Source organism: Bipolaris sorokiniana (genome assembly GCF_000338995.1).
Source record: "Bipolaris sorokiniana ND90Pr unplaced genomic scaffold COCSAscaffold_15, whole genome shotgun sequence".
In the NCBI taxonomy this organism is placed as follows: Eukaryota; Fungi; Ascomycota; class Dothideomycetes; order Pleosporales; family Pleosporaceae; genus Bipolaris; species Bipolaris sorokiniana.
In genome coordinates, this window is record NW_006911909.1 from 690,528 (window position 1) to 708,055 (window position 17,528).

Sequence of the window (17,528 nt, forward strand, 5' to 3'; positions counted from 1 at the left end):
GCTGGCTATCTTGCTGTCTCTGGGCGACAGCGTGCATACAACGGTCACGGTCTGCGCACATTATTGGCTGCGTGTCGCCCTCCACCCTCACTCGCTGGCGCCACATTCCGCCTTCGCCAAGGCTAGTCTCCACCGTCAAATGAACGCTCAGGCCCACAGAACACAGTCGAGACCCTGGCCAATACGCCGTTGTGCATGTCACTATTCATGGATGCTCGCCAATGTTCATGCATTACCCGAATCGTCAAATCTTATACACTCCCGTCCACAACAGTCCATCCTCCCCCATCCCCCCTTCTGCTGCCTAGTCATGACCGCCACCCAACGCCTGCACCATGCCCCGGTGCTACAAATACAGCCATATACAAGAAAGCAAAAGTTAAAAACAGAAGAAGAAAAAGAACACGGAGGAGAAGAAGAGAATGCGAAGAAAAAGAAAAAACAGCCCGTCTGCGCGTTTGGCGGCCACAGATTACCCAACGCCGTCCTAGATGCTTCATGCTTGCTCGCTTACCCAGCCTTCTCCGCGCCCGATAAACTCCCGAATACGAAGCCGACTCCCAGCCACAGCCCATCACTCTCACGACTCCAACATCTCAACATCGCGTTCCTGCTCTAACGCGCTCTCATCGTCTCCATCAAATGTATCCGACCCTGCTGCTTCTGCCTCAATCTCTGCCTCTGCTTCTGTCTCTGCCCCTGCCCCATTGACCATCGTCTCGGGCTCGGCAGGCGCCGCTTGCGCTTTGCCCTCGAGCACTAGCTCCTCGTCATACATTGCCCTGCCCGCCTTCCATGCTTCCTTGAACCAGTCACTAAGCCTGTTCTTCTCCAAGTGCTCTTGTAGAATATCGTCGTCAAGCAGGTTGTCCCTGATAATGGGCTCGCGGAGATCCTCGGCTGCAAAGCGCACGCAAAGCTCGCCATGCGTACCCCCGGCTCCCAGAAGATCCCGCAGGCTCTTGGGCCATACAATCCGAGCAAATGGGTTCTCGGCTGCGGAAACGTTAGCGAGTGAGTATCCTTTGCTAAGACTTGGCAGCTTACCACACATCCTGAACAAGGCCCGGAATGTCCATGATACTGCAGTATCCCGGAGCACATCAGTGATCCTAGTGTCCGTAATGTCCCTCGTGTTGTTGATCGTAGCCCAGTCATCTTTGATAGCCAATCGCTTCCACACCAGCTTCAGTAGGCCTTCGCGTGTCGTTCGATGAATGTTTTGCCAGCTCACAACCAGAACTCTAAAGGCGTAGACGAACTCGTCTCCTCCCAGCAGAGTCGTACCCTCCTCGCTGTCATCCGCATTCATCAATGTAAGAATGTCAATCATGAGGGCCGCATCAATCACCTTGTGCTGCACAAGATTCTCAAAGCCTTCCTTGAGAATCGCCTGATGCGCTGGCCTGTCCTTGAGACGGCCTTGACCAAACTCATTCATCAACAGTTCGACGGCAGAGTCCTCGTCTAGAGCACCCGTGATGACGGGGAGCAGTCGCTCGTAGACTTCCTCTTGGATCTTGGTGTACTCCAACTGCTGTTCGATGCTCTGAAACATGGCTTCGCGCATCTTCAAAGCCTTTGGCTTCTCCCGGCGCCCATCAAACAGTGATTGCTGTTCGTTGCCCTCCTTCGCCTCCTTCTTGCACAGGAGAGCGAGCTTGGCCATGGACAGCTCCACACGCTGACACCACGAGTTAGTCTCCTGCTTCGAACCAGCCTCGTACAGTGCCTCAGCTGCGGCCTCGTAATCCTTCTCGCCGCACACATCGTTGATCCACGCGAGCCGCACGCGCGAAGGTTCGGAGCGCAAAAACTTGGTAAGCGCTGGTTGGTTGAGGTAGTCTTTCATGAACAGCTGGCCCGCTTGGTTCTCGGTAATGTACTTGTTGTAGAAAGCTCCAGCCCACTCGTCGCCGTAGATGGCAAAGTAGCGCGCGATACGCTCCTTGATCCTGTTGAGCTTGACTGTGCTTTCCGCCTGCTCCATCTTGCTGCGTGTGCTCGCCTTTTCTGATTCGAGCCAGTTCGTCTCTTCCCAAATGAGGCTCACCAGCGTGGGCATATCCCGGTACTGTTCAGCCAGCTTCATTCCTTCTGTTGCGAGCCCAATCTCCATCAAGCCCATAATGTGCGATGGTCGGACATTGTTGTTCCATTCGTCCTTGAGGCTGCGGCCCATTGCTCGCGTCTTCTCGTCACTCTGCGCAAGAGCCCATTGGAAGCGTTCGATATGCGTTTGACAACCCAGCTTCACCAGGCGAGGATTGTCTTTGCCAATCTTTTGCGCAAGAATCTCTTGGTAGCCTTCTTCGTAGTTTTCCACCGCGAGATTCCGGCCAACGTCAATGAGGCTACGAATTGAGCTGACAATGTTGTGAGACGACGTCCAGAACTGGGGAAGCAGGTCGTAGCCTTCTTCTGGTCTGAGAATGCCGTCGTCGAGGCAATCACCATCGAGCCCATACAGTTCCACATTGGCTTGCCGAAACTTAAAAGCAGCCTCCAAAGCCACAAGCATGACATCAGTACCCTCACTGAGCCTCTGCATAATCGACCCCTGTTCCTTTGCGCCCTCTTTCATATAAAAGGTTCGCAGGTAGAACCAGCCCCAAGGAATCAATACACCCAGAGAGTCGACATCCTTGAGGAAGAATTGTCGGATGGTATCGGTCTCGCCAAGCTCAGGGTCGATGGGCGTCTTGTAGCGCTCATTCAGGGCTCTAATGATATCGCTCATTAGAATCTTTTCCGGATACGCGTCTGGATGAGCTTGCTGATCCTGCAGTTTGTCCTGGTACCAATTCCACAGCTTATGTGCAGCCGTTAACTTTTCCGCGTGCCAAAGGAGCCGCCACTTTGTATCAAAAGACAGCGGTGGGTAATTGCTTTGCAGTTGCGAGATCAAAGTTTGCAGGGCGCTAGTGCGTTGCTGGAATTGTTCGTCCATGTTTGAGGTGCTCTTCTCCAGGTAGTCGTAGGACGAGCTCAAAATACCAGCGCTAATGGCACGCGCCGCCTCCGCAGTCTCTTCTTCTGGAAACGAAAACCGTGACTTCACGGAAAAGTCAATAATGTTGCCAGGAATAGTGCTGAAGAATGTCGCTTGCTCAAGTTTGCTGAGTGCCGTGACCTTAGCTCGCTCATTATCCTGTTCGTCCGTAGTGGGTGATAGCGCACTGATCTGCAAAAGTCCGAATTGTTGGACAAAGATGAGTGCGGTCGCTCGTCTGTCTTTTCGTAGTGCTATCTCCAGGGCATTTCCAGATATCGTTACATCTGGGCGGAAGTATATTGTGTCCTGAAAAGGCAGGCTGGGTCGTCCGGCATCTGCCAGTAGTTGTGCTTCAGGGCTTTCTTCGGGTCGGGTGAGGGCAGTCACACACATGGCGCCTGGGAACTGAACATACGCGGTGTGTCCGGGTTGCGGGACCAACAGGGTTCCGGTGGGCTCCTTTGGTAGTTGGGGTTGGTGAAAGTTGCGAAGCGGAATCACCCTGTTGACTGTGCCCCCAGCTCCTGATAAGACCAGTTCGAGGAGAGAATAATCCATCGAATCTCGACCAGACAAGGCCACCAACACGAGAAGCTCAACAACGTCATGCCTCTGCTGTTGTTCGACGATTGCAAAGTCCAGCACATGCACATCCTGCTGATTGCGTATCTCCGGCACTGTGTTAACCTGGAGCACCGAAAGAATTGTATCGTGTACATCCACATCCCGATGATGGCTATGTTGTCCTGACCAGCTCAAATCCCAAAGCTGAAAGAGACCGTTCTTTGTTGCAGATATGACATCCATGTGGCCTTTTGACTGCGAAGTACGGGCCTTGACTGAGGCAATGGTTTTGCGAATCGATCCTCCCAACAGGCCCTTGAGGCTGAAGAAGCTACCACCCGAACTGTTGGGCGCGCTCAAAACGGTGGTTACAACGTTGGGCCTGCCTTGCGAGTCGCGCAGGGTAAGTTGAGCCAACCTGCCGCTGCTGAAGACCAGGACATAGCCCGCATGCTCGACGTCTACCAGGTCGGTTATGGTTTCTCCAGAGTATAGCTTGACGAAGCCCTCCACTCCTTGTTGGCGCTGGGGATAGAGGCTTCGGGTATCGGCGCTGTCGATGCTCTCCCAGAAACTGATTTTGCCTGTCGAAGGCGCGAGTGCGACGACACCGAAGTCGTTTGTGGGGCCGTTGCGCACGATGGCACCTAGTGGCAGAGGCTCGGATGGTCTTAGGCCAAAGCCCAGATTTAAGGAGACGACCTTTGTAGGGCCGTTCGGGGCGCTGTAGTCCCAGATGAGGGCTCGATCCGAAGTCAGGGCGAGTGCGAGACCAGCCGAGGGGAGTGCGGTTGCATATATGGGGGCTGGTAATGTCAGTTAGCAAGCGCGCGTCGGACGGGGTGAGGCTGCGGCATACTCGAAGGGCGGAGAAGCGCTGATGGAAAACCGGGGAGTTTCTTTACGCTGTAGTTTGCGTTTTTTGTCTATAATGCATCCTGTCAGCGATGGCCAATGTCCGGGCTACTCTGTAGACTCACAAGATATGAACCAGTCTCTTCTTTGGGCGCGCGCTGCTTCGGTGCTGTCTTCTTCTCGCGGACGGGCATGTCAACCAGAACAACGGAATTCTCGACGCTCTGAACTGCATGGCCATTAATCTGAACGCTCCCATTTCCATTCATGTGCGCGCCGGCTGGGTCCTTGAAGGCTTCATCGTTGAGCTTACTGCGCTTCCGGCTCCGTTGCTGCTGGGGGCCGTCCGAGTCCTTGCGCTGGCGGCGTCGGGGATTGCGCAGGGAGCTGCGCGCGCTCTGGATCGAAGCCTCTGGCGAAAACATGATGGACTGTGTGTTTTGAGGTGGTTTAGAACGCGAAAGAGCGCGCCGGTGATGGTGTTGGCTCTTCGCTTGGGTTGTTGGTGATTGACAACTAAGAATGCGTCTGTTTTGGAAGCTTTGGTGACAGGGATCCGATCAACGCTAGGACACGGAGTTAAACAACATGCTCTGCAAACGGATCTCGTGTCCTGAGGCCAACCTTTCACCAACGTGGCGCATTAGAATCGACTATCTAGCAATTTCTTGCACATGCATGCTGCTGCACCCTCAAACCAGTGCGCTTTCATCTCCCATCGATGCACTATATGCTCTCGTTGCATTGCAAGTACAAGCCTAAAAGGATCCCCAGGTACCACCAAACTTTGAACGCAGCTGGCGCTTCTTGCGTGTCCCGCCGACTCAAACGTGGTTCTTGACCAAAGAAAAAAACCAAGCACGAGCACAAGCCTTCAGATCGGCCGTTGTTTTATCACACTAGGCAACGGAAAGCTGGTTTTGAAGATTCGTTTCTCATTTCTCATAAAGTTACTTATTACAATTTACGTCAGGTACATGAAGTGAAGGCTTTACATCGCAGCTGTCGACATGATAAATAAAACGACATGCTCCACACTGTACAGATGGTGTCAAAGACCCGACGGCAGTCACCAGGTAATGGCTTCCCACGAATCAACTAGCCAGTCAAGTCGCAGCCATACCGATACCGCTTGCGTCGTTTGACTGCAACTAGAACTTCTTGCCGTGGTCCTCCTCAGCAATGCTGTTCTCGGTAGAAGTAGTGCTCTGCTTCTCGAGCTCCTCACCCATTGGGCCGTGGATTGATTCTTCGAAGACGGGCTCAGTCTCGATGGTTTCGAACTTGGTCTTGAAGTCCTTCAAGTTATGGGTCGATGAGTTACTTCGACGGCGAGCATTGGCCATGTTGGGCCTAATGTCTTCGACTTCGTCGCCCATGGCACCCCTGCATGTACCGTCAGCCTACTATATCTTGAGGGTAAAAAGAGGCATGTGATGAACGGCAGGTAGCGCTGCAACATATTCGTCGGGTCTTTCGGAACATATGCTGAGGATGGGTAAGAGGGCGCAAGACTTACCAATTGCCCTTGCCGCTGCCGCCCTTCTTCGTCTTGGTTGGGTCAGTGTCGGCATGGCCGGATTTGGCAAAGTACTTGGGAAGACGTGCTTCACGCTCGGCAGTGCCATCGGCAATGCCGGCGTGGTCACGGTCAGTGTACTTGTGGGAGCGAGTCACTAGGTTTAACAGTCAGTATCTAGAGTTAAATCGTATACTACTCGCATTAAGGGTATTGAACAGCCATAGATGACGTTATGAGCTTGAGTGAACCAGCGTCAGGTGAATACCAGCGAGCAAGACAGGCAACAGAGACATGATGAAAGGAAGCACTCACTTGTTGGTGTGCAGCTAGCTGGTGGAGTATATGGTAAGTGCAAGTGTACAATGTGAGAGGGTTGATGTAAGAGGGTTGATGTAAGAGGGTTGATGTAAGAGGGTTGATGTAAGAGGGTTGATGTAAGAGGGTTGATGTAAGAGGGTTGATGTAAGAGGGTGGTGTCGAGCTGAAGTAGACAAGGACGGAGCTCGGGATTACTCCAAGCGTGCTTAAAGGTACTCTGGAGCAGCGGGTCAGTACATGGTCTCGTGATAGGAGCTTTGGCCCGATGGCGTCTTCTTGCGTAGTAAAACAGCATAGCCGGTTTGCGTACCTTGCAGATCTGACTGGAGTTGGTTTGAGTCACAGCAGCGATGAGCACAAGAGCAATGGCGCGAGTTGAGGAGGGGAAGAAGAGCGTGGATCCGGTCAAAACTTAGGGCAGGCGTAGTGTGTCTCACGCGTATGGTTCTCAGAGCGGGGAAGCTGGCAAAAGCACCCGGTGCTCCCTTTATATGGAAAGCACCTACTACACCACCACGGGGCCTTGTTGGTGCCATTATCTAGAAGATTCGCTTGCAAGGGCCCGATGCTGGCCATTGCAATGTACAGAAGGTAAAGTTGATGCCAGCGTGGTTTTATCACCCGGATCTTCGGTCCCTGGGCTCTATGAGGAAAGGAACTGGGGAGCGAGGGGAGCTGGGTACGTACGTCACTTGGTACCTGGCGCGCATGCTGGTCGCGTGCTTTGAGCAAGAGACCCGAGGCAAAATGCTGAACAACACCGGCGCAGGCTGGTTCAATTCATCGACCCAGCCATACTTGCGTACTCTTATATATCCAGTATCTACATAAAGCCTTTGTATCGCGCAATAACCAGAGTTACTTGGCTCACAACCTCGAGTGGGCAGCGTTCCCTACCCCGGATTCCACAAGTATCTCATGAGCGCTAATGCAGTAGCCCCACATAGGCCGGCCAAAGTCATGCGCCGTGCCTCAGTGGCCCCGGTATCACGTGAGGGTCAGCTCGTTCCGCCTTCGCCATCGGCCCTGGGTCGTATGACCAATCGCCGCGGATTTGTTGCTTGCATCAGCACGCCTCCGAGGCCGCAAACTATCTTGAGAAAAGTTTCCCGGCCACGCCTTGGTACATCCACCACTGTGTTTTTCTCACATCTCTGCTTCTTTTTCCCAAGACTTCTTGCTTTTACATTTGGCTTTGCGACACAAATCTGCCCCTCCATCCGCACACACACGCCACTGTACCCCGCCATGGCCCCGCGATGCTTACTTATCGGTACGCCGTCGATCGCAGCGCATCCTGAGCAACTCGATAAGGTCTACGAAATCCATGACCGCAAATCAACAGACTTGCAGATGCTGGACCGCATCGCGGCCGGTCTCGTCAATCTGCCCGCCTCAACGTATGATGTTGTCCTTCTCCTTGCCGACGCCGACGGTACAACTCGCGAAAGCCACAAACTGCTAGCACGCGATGTTATGAACAAAGTAGTGGGCGCATTGAAGGTTGGAGGAGTGCTCAAGAGTCAGGCTGGTCCTCTCCAAGGCTCCGAGAAAACAGAGGCTATCCTTGCTGGACTCACGGAAACGGCAGATGGCATGACAAAGCCAGAGCAAGAAGAGGCTGTGTCGATACCGCTGAAGTTTGGCAAGAAGAAGACAGGCGCCGCCAATGGAACAAATGGTACAAACAGCACGGTCAATCCAGACGGTTCTGTCCCGCTCAACCTCAATGGCAAGCGCAACCAAACCGAACCAGCCAAGCCAAATGGCGTAGGTTTCGTGGACTTTAGCGATGATCTTGACGGCCCCATCATTACTGGCGAAGATGACGATCTGATTGACGAAGACGAATTCATCACTGAAGCAGACATGGCCCGGCCTGTCATCCAACGTATATCTTCAATTCTCTCAATTTGGCTTCCTTGGACTAACAAATCATAGCACCTGAATGCCAGCCCAAGCCAGGAAAGCGACGACGTGCTTGCAAAGATTGCACTTGTGGTATGAAGGAGAAGCTCGAAGCTGAAGATACCGCCAGACGCGCCTCCGCCGACAAGGCCTTGAACGCACTCAAACTAGACGTTGATGATCTCGCCGAGGTGGACTTTACAGTTCAAGGCAAGGTGGGCAGCTGCGGGAACTGCGCGCTGGGCGACGCTTTTAGGTGTGATGGATGCCCGTATATCGGACTACCGGCATTCAAGCCTGGCGAGGAGGTGCGATTGCTGAACAATGATATCCAGTTGTAGGTGTCTGCTTGAGTGGAGTTGCATTGTATACGGCGTATCGGTTCGCGAATAGGGTGATATATAGATATGGGGTCACTAGGACATGGCGTACTTTGCTCAGATTAGACGATCAGGGAAGCATTGCTATCCCATAGAAGTCCACCCATGAATCCCATATGACGGTTCTTCGTATTCCCGTAAGGTCATAGAACATGAGCTTGAACAATTCCCGTCATCGAGAGGCTGTATCAAAACCCAAGACAGCGCACAACCTCATTCTCCAATCGTCAACTCCAACTTCAAAGCCGTACGCCCAGGACCATAATAATCTGGCCTGCGCTCAGACTGCTGAAAGCCACATGACATATACAATGCCCTCGCCGGCTGTCTGCTCTCATCGACCCACAAAAATACTGTCTGACACCCTCCTCTTTCCATCTGATAGTGAAACATTTGAACCAGCGCCTTGCCCACACCCTTTTGCCTCTCTTGCTCAACAACACAAAGTTTGTGTAGCCACGCCAGCCTCTTCATCCGCTGGTACACGAGATAAGCGACCAATCTTTCTTCATCGTCTTCCTTGAACACCAGGAGCAAGCCCGTGTTCTTTTTCTTCAGCTCGACGTCGTAGTTGAAATGCTCTATAGCGGGGAAGATTTTCTTTTCGAGTTTGGCTACCTTGTCGGCGATGGCTGGGCGGAGTTTTGGCGGGAAGGAAGAAAAGTCTTTTATTGCGAAGCCGGGTGGGTCTTCTGGTCCTGTATTTGTTGCGACCATTATGTGTGGTGAATGCTCTGCTCGAGTAATGCTCTGCTCGCAGACTTGGAACTTGGATTTGGTTACGGTGAACTGGGCCTTCAAATTTTCTGAGTATTCTTTCATGTATCCATTTTGATTAAATATCTCGCCGCCAAATGCCGTGTTTTGTTCTATGGAAGTGAAGTATGGTGGTGACTGACTACAAATGCTTCGAGTTGTAGTCAAAGTGGGACGCACGTGCTAGCGCGTCACACTTTTGAGGCGGACACGTCCTATCGATTAACACTCCATAATACTCTCCCCAACTTGACCGGTGTAACTCAACATGCAACTCTGCCTGTTGCTGAGGCCGCCGTTACAACCTACGATATTGCGGCGATTCGGCATATTCATCGTGCAGAGTTTCCCCACCAAGATCTTGACATAGTACTAGGTTTAGTGTCGGGATCATGCCTGGCCCAAGGAAGCGGCCGTACTCAAACATAGACTTTACGTTGAGAAAGGTCTTCAAGAAAGCTGCATTCAGGTGGGTGTTTTGGTCTATTTCTGAGACGACCATACTAACCATTGATTTAGACCGCCACAGCGTGAAGTCGTTCTGGCCACACTAGAAGGTCAAGATGTCTTCGTCCAGGCAGCGACTTCATTCGGAAAGAGCCTGTGCTACCAACTTCCAGCAGTTGTGGACTTTGGCAGTATGTGAGCAGCCTGATGTGAAGGAATGCCTGTACTAATGACCCAAGTTACCATTGTCATCTCTCCACTTCTAGCACTCATGGTACATTACCCAATGTTCATCTGCATGAAGTCATCTCACTGGGAAATAGAATAACCAGGTCGCTTCTTTGCGCAACGCCAATATCCGCGTCGAAACAATCAACAGCACGACACCCACTGAGGACAGAAAAAGAATCCTGGCAGACCTCCAATGTGGCCATCCACTCACTCGGCTACTCTATGTCACTCCTGAATTCTGCCAAGGTGATCACTTTCGTAAAATTCTGCGAGTCATTCATTCCCAGCGCGAACTGGCCCGTATCGCCGTTGATGAGGCCCACTGTGTCAGCGAATGGGGTCATGACTTTCGTCCATCTTTCCAGCAACTTTCCTTCTTCAAGACAGAATTTCCTGATATTCCAGTTATTTGTTTGACTGCCACGGCCACGGCACGTGTAAGAGACGACATCATCAATACGTTAGCACTGGACCCGAAGAAACTGGCCACGTTCCGCATGAGCAGCAGCCGGCCAAATCTGCACTACGAAGTACGCTTTAAATCCGACGAAGAAGACCACTACGATGACTTTCTTTCCCTGCTCAAAGGGATATACGCTCGACGTGCTGAGAGACCCGAGCGTGTTACCCAACTCGCCTCGCAAAACCAGCGCACAGATAATGTCCCAGGCATCATCTACACCCTGTTCCGCAAAGACTGTGAGTCCCTCGCTGAACGCCTCCGTTCCGACGGCATCGGAGCCAAACCCTACCACGCCGGTCTCTCCGTCTCTGAACGCGCAGACGCCCTGTCGAGTTGGATCGCCAACAAGCCCGGCTACGACATCATTGTCGCCACCACCGCGTTCGGCATGGGAATCGACAAGGAAAACGTCCGCTTTGTAGTCCATTGGCAGATCCCAAAGTCGTTCGAAGGCTTCTACCAAGAAGCCGGTCGAGCCGGCCGCGACGGCAAGGCCTCACTTTGTATCTTGTACTACGGCCGCGAAGACCGCGATCGCGCTGCCAACATGATGGCACGAGATACGGCACGCCAACCCTCAAAAAGCGGGGGGCCAGATGCCCAGCAGCAGCAACTTATGAATCGTGCAAGGAGCTTGCAGGCACTTGTGGGTTACTGTGAGGCTACGGATAAGTGTCGCCATAAGATTATTGCGAAGTATTTTGCTGACGAGGCGCCTGCGCCATGTGATTTTGCGTGCGATTGGTGCAAGGACGCCGAGGCGCTGGTTAGGAGGAAGGAGAAGGGGCTGGCGAGTGAGGAGTGGTGCAGTACGCAGAGGGCTGAGGGGAGGTATGATGTCGATGAGTATGAGTAATGGGTCCGCATTGTGCTTTTGGAACTCAGATATACCGATGTATGAAAAGATGTCATGTACATACACAACCGGTTTCTCACGCGATTAAACAAAAATTGGGAAATGTTGAGCGCGTTCTCGTCATTCATAACTCATCAGTATTTTTGCTAGCCGTTCCACTACAGGCTATCTGATCAAACCTACTCGATACCTCATTCTCCAAGGGTATCTACCATGAATCTCGCATCACCAACGCCATCTTCCCATTCCTTCTTGTACAGAATCATCGCTACGCCAGCCTCAGAGAATCGCGGTGTCCCTGTCAACCGCCTTCGAAACTTATCCGACAATCAAGGCCGCGCTCGGTACCATGCCAGCCTCCTTGAGCGTCATGCCAAAGTCAGTCTTGTCGTATGTCTTCTTGGGGAAGTTGGTGGTAAACGTGTTAACACTCAAGCCGTCCTGCTCCAGCGCATGTGCTACCTCGAAGAGTGTCGTCTCTACTGGGAACGTCTTCATAACCCTTCCACTGGGTGTCTGGAGCGCCAGCCGAGCCTCAGTATATGCGCTTGCAGGCTTGCTTGTTGAAGGACCAGAAGATGTCGCAAGAGGAGCTTGTGCGGCTGGAGCAGGGGGAGCCTGACCGGCACGCTTTGCCTTTTCTTCCTCGGCCTTGCGCTTACGTTCCTGTTTGTCTGCCTCGAGTTTTGCCAGCACACGCTTCCTTGCCTCCTCATCTGCCTTCTTCTCTGCACGCTTAGCAGCAGCTTCCTTCAAACGCTCCTTCTTTTGTAACTCCTCCCTGATGTCTTGCGACTCCTTTGTGGCCTTCATGCGAATCTGCTCGTTTTTCTTCTGGTCCTCCTTGTCTTGTTCTGACATCTTTGCGCGCTTCGCTGCCAACTTCTCTCGCAGCTCCTGTAGCCGCTGCTTCTTTTCTTCTTCTGTGAGGGGCGTGATTTCTTCGGTCGACTCGCTGAACTGCTCGTGGCCTGTCTTTTCACCGTGGAATTGAGCTTGGTTGACTGATCGGAACTTTTTGCCGCACTCATCGCAGACAAGTGATTTTGCTTCTTCTCCGGGCTGGAGGGCTGGGGGTTCATCTGAAGCTCCGGCAGAAGAGCTGGCTTGCGCTTGCTTGATCTCGTCAATGGATTTTTCCTGGTTGGTCTCGAGCCAGTCGATGGCCGACTGAAGGCCCCCAGAGACTTTGACGGCGAGCTCAGCACGCTCGCGATCAAAGCCCATGTCGACGAGAGTATCTAGATCGGATGAGGCCATGGTGGTTGTGACGTTGTAGTTCGAACTGGGTGAGTGAAGCGCTCTGAACGATTGTCTGTTCAGAAAGGTACACGTATGTCTATCGTAAAGCTTGGTTTGTCAGTTGATGAGCAGGGCGGGTTGAACTTGTTGTGGCATTGGTAACAGAGGGCTCCACTGGGGCGGTGTTATATAACGTACATGGTGCAGGCGGTAGCGGGGAATGGAACGGAACCTTGGAGAAGGTGGACCGTTGATCTGCTGGACAAATGCCTTGAATAAGCAATACCGACTAACTATCTTCACTTTCACTTCAAAAGCGTATGTAATCCCCGCCGCAGCCTAGACTGTGTGAATACCGGTAGTCGGACAGTTGGCTGTCGAGGCCACTAAAGCGCTTCCTGAGCCAAAAGCGTCACTGGCGCGACTGCCTCCACGGCAGTCCTGAAGCAACGTCATCGTCTCCTTCTTCCTGACCTCACTCTGCCACCCGCAACCACCAACGACACCCGATACAGATATTCAGTGCCAGCGCGTTTTTCTGTCGATTAATTAAACCCACAATTACACGAGCACACGACCCGCCTATCATTCCCGAGGTCGACCGCGAACGGACGCTGTAACTGAGCACCCGTGCCTGATTACCAACACCACGCAACCACCCGCCACGCCCTCACCACTCGCATACGCACCGCCATGTCTGTCGAGCTCGATCCTGTAGAGCTTGGTTTCAAGCGTAAGCTCTGTCAGTGGCATTGAACGCATGCAGCAATACTAAGCCTACCAGGACCCTTCCAGCATGAAGTGTCGCAGACGCTCCGCTTGAAGAACCCGCATTCTGACCCTGTTGCTTTCAAGGTGAGCCACCTTGCTTTTCTCCTGCTATTTTTTAGCTTCATACCGGACGCGCAGCTAACACGTGCAAGGTCAAAACTACAGCTCCCAAGCAGTACGGCGCCTGCGACCCCTTCTTTGCCCCACAACAACTAACGAGGGAACTATAGATATTGCGTCAGGCCAAACAGCGGACGTATTGAGCCTGGAAAGGAGGTTGAAGTTCAGAGTACGCATATCTCAAGCGCGCGCATCTTGCAGACACCTTGCAGCAGCTAACAAATGCGCTTAGTTCTCCTCCAGGCTATGAAGGAAGACCCACCGCCAGATGCGAAGTGCCGCGACAAGTTCCTCGTACAGTCGGTCCTCATCACCGCCGATAAAGAGTTTGCCAACGTCGGGTCTTTGGTATGCACATTATATTTGGGTCAAAGGATAGAATGGGGCTAATGGCTTGCTACAGTGGTCGCACATTGAACAGACGTCCAAGTCTTCCATCCAGGAAAAGAAGATTAGGGTCTTGTTCCTCGCCCCTGACGAAGGTGGCCTGAGTGTAACACCCGCAAAGACCAACTCTGCTAGCCACGACTCTTTGGTTCCATCCCCATCACCGTCTCAGGAAGCCTTCACCCCTCAGCGTGGTGGTGTATCTGACGCATCTGGACCGGTTTCCGTCCCACAAGATCGTCCGGCTGGCAGCAAAAACTTGGGGGAGGTCAGAAACGAGACATATAACCCTGCGACGGGTGGTAGTGCTCAGGGTGCCCTCAACTCGGCTGCTGCGAGCGTCTCGAACGCTATTCCTTCTTCCGGTGACCTAGAGGCTCAACTTGCCGAAGCCAAGGCGCAGATTGCACGATTGACACAACAGGTTAGCGAAGCGACCGGTCTCCGCCAGCGCAAGACGGGTTCCGCACAAGACTCGAAGTCACAAGTCTCAACTGCTACCGAAGTACGACAAGCCCCCGCTGGAGGCGTACCCGTTCAGATTACCGCGCTTCTTTGTCTTATCAGCTTCCTCTTGGCTTATTTCCTTTTCTAAACACCTTTCCGGCAGCACTAGAGCAGTCAGTAAGGGATTTTGCGTTCAGTGAGCAAGGCGTGGGATTGCGCAGTAACTTTCTATAGGTGACAAGAAGAAGTAGGGCAGCAATGGTATTGGATGGCGCTGGACGAGAGGACGGTTCATTGCTTTGTGTTCTCGGGGGCTATTTTTGCTTGGACCTAGGCTTCTTGTTGGTTACGCATACAGAGTGGCATCTGCTAGGGACGCACGAGCATATCTGCGTGGAAGGCATTCATGTATCAACAAGTAGACTATCTGGAGTTGTAGCGCGCCAAAATTGTTTGACACCTTAATGTTTATACCCATTTTTGCACTTGCATATTGTGAAGATAGTCTTCATATGAGATGGTGGAAAGACAAGCGAATGAAGAAGATACATGTGGTTATCTCATACGTAGCAGTAGTACTTTTTCTGGACAATTGTTCGACTCATGGGGGCACGAGCCAATAGATGAGGGATGATTCTCCAGTGTGGGGTGGCGTAGGAACGTCATGCAAGGCCCATCCTAGACCGAGCAATATCACACTCCACCGGTTTGCCGCGGTATCGCCAGACGCTATGTCCTTGCATGCCTGTGATAGATAGTGGGCACCGCCATGCTGCGCGCAGACGTATAGTGAGCGCGGGTTGGCGGCCATGGTGGGGCTCCGTCCGCCGGAGGGCTAATATGACTCCAGTGGTTTGACAATAGCTTTCCGACTGCGATAAAGCCATCTTTTTCTCCCTTCTGACTCCCACATTCTCTTTCTTTCCTCATATTTGCAAACATGTGTGGTATTTTCGCCTGCTATAGGTACGCCAGATTCGCTCTGCACTCATTCTTTACCTCACTTGTGCTCTAAATACGCTACTAACTGTTTCTTTCAAAGACACCCCGATGTCCAAAAGTTCAAGCCGACGGCCCTGAAAATGGGCAAGGCGTAAGTTTGCATCTGATTGGGATTGAGGGTGTTGAATTGACTGGTTGCGCGCAGTGTCCGACATCGGGGACCCGATTGGAGTCAGTGACCACGTCTTCAGTATGCGACAGAGAACACGATAACTGAAATTTTGCAGGTGGCAACTGGGTAGCGAACGACACTAGTAAGAACTACGGAATGATTTGACCATTGGGCGATTCTGACAGCTGGCAGTCTTGGTTCACGAGCGTTTGAGTATTGTTGGTGTTGGTACGCAATCACACGACCAAAAAAACCAATTGTAGTCGAGGCTTACACGAGTAGACACCGGAGCCCAACCGCTCGTCAACGACGATGAAACCGTCTCCCTGGCCGTCAATGGCGAGATTTACAACCACCGCATCCTCCGCAAGTCCCTCAAGAAGCCGTACAACTTCAAGACACACTCGGATTGCGAGGTCATTATTCCGCTGGTAGGATTAGAGACTCCACGAAAAAGGGCAGCAACACTGATATATGCCAGTACCTCGAGCATGACATCGATGCGCCTCGAAAGCTGGATGGCATGTTCTCCTGGGTGCTTCACGACAAGACTCAAGACCGTGTAATTGCAGCACGCGACCCTATTGGCGTCACTACCTTTTACATGGGCAGGTCGAGCACAACACCGGGCGCGGTATATTTTGCCTCTGAGCTAAAGTGCCTGCACCCCGTATGCGACAACATCATCTCCTTCCCTCCTGGCCACGTCTATGACTCCAAGACTGACTCGCTTACGCGCTACCACGATCCCAAGTGGCTTGTCGAGCCTGAGAACATTCCTACCACACCCGTAGACTACAAGGAGCTGAGACAATCGTTTGAGCGAGCAGTGCGGAAACGCATGATGGCGGAAGTGCCATTCGGTGTGCTCTTGTCTGGTGGTCTTGATTCGAGTCTTGTGGCATCAATAGCACAGCGCGAGACTCTGCGGTTGAACGAGGCGATAAGGCAGAAGGCTGCGACGTCTGGTACAAAGGCGAGCGATGAGCAGAGCCAGCTTGTGGGAATTGATGACTCCAACGAGCTTCAGACGGATCTCCTCCTGGGACAGCTCAACTCGTTTTCGATTGGTCTGCCCAACGCTCCCGATGCCATTGCAGCACAAGAAGTGGCAAACTTCCTGGGAACAAAACACCACACTTTTACCTTTACCATTGAGGATGGTCTCAACGCGCTTACCGATGTCATTTACCACTTGGAGACATTTGACGTTACGACGATCCGAGCCTCAACCCCTATGTTCCTGCTGAGCCGAAAGATCAAGGCTATGGGCGTCAAGATGGTGCTTTCAGGAGAAGGCAGTGACGAGATCTTTGGCGGCTACCTATACTTCCACAACGCGCCCGACAAGGCGGCCTTCCACCAGGAATGTGTCCGTCGAGTCAAGAACCTCCATCTCGCCGACTGTCTACGCGCCAACAAGTCGACGTCTGCCTGGGGCGTCGAAGCCCGTGTCCCTTTCCTAGACAAGGACTTCCTCAACACATCCATGAACATTGACCCCGCAGACAAGATGATCGATCGCAAAGCGGGCCGAATCGAAAAGTACATTCTCCGCAAAGCATTTGACACAACCGACGAACCGGATACGGCGCCATACCTTCCCGACAAGATTCTGTGGCGCCAAAAGGAGCAGTTTTCAGACGGTGTCGGCTACGGTTGGATCGACGCCCTCAAGGATAACGCCGAGCTCCACGTTACGGACGAGATGATGAAGAACCCCAAGCCCGAATGGGGCAGCGATATCCCGGATAGCAAGGAGGCGTACTGGTACCGCTGCATGTTTGATGAGCACTTTCCTAGCTACTGTGCTGATACAGTGATGCGCTGGACGCCCACGTGGAGTAACCAGACGGATCCTTCTGGACGGTAAGATGGTGCCCTTGTTTTGCTTTTTGTGTTTGGAAAGTTGGACTAACGGTGTGTAGTGCTATTGGCGTGCATGAGCAAAAGTATGAAAATGCGCATTAGAAAAAGAGAATAAGGTGTGTACGTTGTAGAAGGGTGGATTTGTTATTGGGGGGTTTCGGTCTTCTTGTTCCTCTTTCTTGGGTTAGGGGGGCTGATAGACTGTTTGCACTGAGGGCGAAATATATACCAAATATACAACGATCGAGTGTACGCAATGGCTCTTTTGTATCTGATGATGATG

General features: G+C 52.5%; 8 protein-coding genes across 8 annotated transcripts; 4 read left to right on the forward strand and 4 right to left on the reverse strand.

The window, feature by feature from the left end:
• Positions 1-209: 209 nt before the first annotated feature.
• Positions 210-4,913, reverse strand: COCSADRAFT_151357 (uncharacterized protein). The gene is made up of 4 exons (XM_007706118.1): positions 4,540-4,913; positions 4,419-4,485; positions 1,048-4,365; positions 210-996 (listed from the first exon to the last, which is right to left on the reverse strand). The coding sequence occupies exons 1-4, from the start codon at positions 4,837-4,839 to the stop codon at positions 581-583; spliced, it is 4,101 nt and encodes a 1,366-aa protein (XP_007704308.1). The 5' UTR covers positions 4,840-4,913; the 3' UTR covers positions 210-580.
• Positions 4,914-5,330: 417 nt separating this feature from the next.
• Positions 5,331-6,733, reverse strand: COCSADRAFT_40503 (uncharacterized protein). The gene is made up of 4 exons (XM_007705911.1): positions 6,565-6,733; positions 6,249-6,471; positions 5,934-6,090; positions 5,331-5,800 (listed from the first exon to the last, which is right to left on the reverse strand). Coding segments are annotated over exons 2-4 (393 nt in total). The 5' UTR covers positions 6,250-6,471; positions 6,565-6,733; the 3' UTR covers positions 5,331-5,565.
• A 537-nt stretch (positions 6,734-7,270) lies between these two features.
• COCSADRAFT_40504 (uncharacterized protein) lies at positions 7,271-8,864 on the forward strand. The gene is made up of 2 exons (XM_007705912.1): positions 7,271-8,145; positions 8,196-8,864. Exons 1-2 carry the CDS (start codon positions 7,503-7,505, stop codon positions 8,501-8,503), a joined length of 951 nt encoding a protein of 316 aa, XP_007704102.1. The 5' UTR covers positions 7,271-7,502; the 3' UTR covers positions 8,504-8,864.
• Positions 8,865-9,028: 164 nt separating this feature from the next.
• On the reverse strand, positions 9,029-9,235 carry COCSADRAFT_56466 (uncharacterized protein; the record flags this gene model as incomplete). The annotated part of the gene is made up of 1 exon (XM_007705969.1): positions 9,029-9,235. A coding segment is annotated over one exon (207 nt), but the record flags the coding sequence as incomplete, so codon positions are not given.
• A 455-nt stretch (positions 9,236-9,690) lies between these two features.
• On the forward strand, positions 9,691-11,295 carry COCSADRAFT_100311 (uncharacterized protein; the record flags this gene model as incomplete). Its single annotated transcript, XM_007706119.1, has 4 exons — positions 9,691-9,767; positions 9,818-9,936; positions 9,985-10,019; positions 10,069-11,295. 4 exons carry the CDS (start codon positions 9,691-9,693, stop codon positions 11,293-11,295), a joined length of 1,458 nt encoding a protein of 485 aa, XP_007704309.1.
• A 159-nt stretch (positions 11,296-11,454) lies between these two features.
• On the reverse strand, positions 11,455-12,721 carry COCSADRAFT_248337 (uncharacterized protein). The gene has a single exon (XM_007706120.1). It carries the CDS (start codon positions 12,553-12,555, stop codon positions 11,614-11,616), a length of 942 nt encoding a protein of 313 aa, XP_007704310.1. The 5' UTR covers positions 12,556-12,721; the 3' UTR covers positions 11,455-11,613.
• A 234-nt stretch (positions 12,722-12,955) lies between these two features.
• COCSADRAFT_40508 (uncharacterized protein) lies at positions 12,956-14,739 on the forward strand. Its single transcript, XM_007705913.1, has 6 exons — positions 12,956-13,270; positions 13,322-13,392; positions 13,461-13,483; positions 13,539-13,597; positions 13,661-13,776; positions 13,832-14,739. Exons 1-6 carry the CDS (start codon positions 13,231-13,233, stop codon positions 14,408-14,410), a joined length of 888 nt encoding a protein of 295 aa, XP_007704103.1. The 5' UTR covers positions 12,956-13,230; the 3' UTR covers positions 14,411-14,739.
• Positions 14,740-15,137: 398 nt separating this feature from the next.
• On the forward strand, positions 15,138-17,465 carry COCSADRAFT_40509 (uncharacterized protein). The gene is made up of 8 exons (XM_007705914.1): positions 15,138-15,228; positions 15,305-15,355; positions 15,410-15,435; positions 15,492-15,518; positions 15,569-15,604; positions 15,659-15,807; positions 15,858-17,245; positions 17,305-17,465. Exons 1-8 carry the CDS (start codon positions 15,203-15,205, stop codon positions 17,345-17,347), a joined length of 1,746 nt encoding a protein of 581 aa, XP_007704104.1. The 5' UTR covers positions 15,138-15,202; the 3' UTR covers positions 17,348-17,465.
• Positions 17,466-17,528: the final 63 nt, after the last annotated feature.

Excerpts from the sequence above, each read along its gene's own strand:
- COCSADRAFT_248337 (XM_007706120.1), bottom strand. The coding sequence starts at position 12,555 with ATGGCCTCATCCGATCTAGATACTCTCGTCGACATGGGCTTTGATCGC.
- COCSADRAFT_151357 (XM_007706118.1), bottom strand. The coding sequence starts at position 4,839 with ATGTTTTCGCCAGAGGCTTCGATCCAGAGCGCGCGCAGCTCCCTGCGC. Across the intron at positions 4,366-4,418 it reads AGCGCTTCTCCGCCCTTCGA|CCCCCATATATGCAACCGCA; the intron begins GTATGCCGCAGC and ends TGACATTACCAG. Across the intron at positions 997-1,047 it reads GGCCTTGTTCAGGATGTGTG|CCGAGAACCCATTTGCTCGG; the intron begins GTAAGCTGCCAA and ends ACGTTTCCGCAG.
- COCSADRAFT_40504 (XM_007705912.1), top strand. The coding sequence starts at position 7,503 with ATGGCCCCGCGATGCTTACTTATCGGTACGCCGTCGATCGCAGCGCAT. Across the intron at positions 8,146-8,195 it reads GGCCCGGCCTGTCATCCAAC|CACCTGAATGCCAGCCCAAG; the intron begins GTATATCTTCAA and ends AACAAATCATAG.
- COCSADRAFT_40503 (XM_007705911.1), bottom strand. Across the intron at positions 5,801-5,933 it reads GGCAGCGGCAAGGGCAATTG|GGGTGCCATGGGCGACGAAG; the intron begins GTAAGTCTTGCG and ends CGGTACATGCAG.
- COCSADRAFT_40509 (XM_007705914.1), top strand. The coding sequence starts at position 15,203 with ATGTGTGGTATTTTCGCCTGCTATAG. Across the intron at positions 15,436-15,491 it reads ACATCGGGGACCCGATTGGA|GTGGCAACTGGGTAGCGAAC; the intron begins GTCAGTGACCAC and ends GAAATTTTGCAG. Across the intron at positions 15,808-15,857 it reads GCGAGGTCATTATTCCGCTG|TACCTCGAGCATGACATCGA; the intron begins GTAGGATTAGAG and ends GATATATGCCAG.
- COCSADRAFT_40508 (XM_007705913.1), top strand. The coding sequence starts at position 13,231 with ATGTCTGTCGAGCTCGATCCTGTAGAGCTTGGTTTCAAGC. Across the intron at positions 13,484-13,538 it reads AAAACTACAGCTCCCAAGCA|ATATTGCGTCAGGCCAAACA; the intron begins GTACGGCGCCTG and ends AGGGAACTATAG. Across the intron at positions 13,777-13,831 it reads TTGCCAACGTCGGGTCTTTG|TGGTCGCACATTGAACAGAC; the intron begins GTATGCACATTA and ends GGCTTGCTACAG.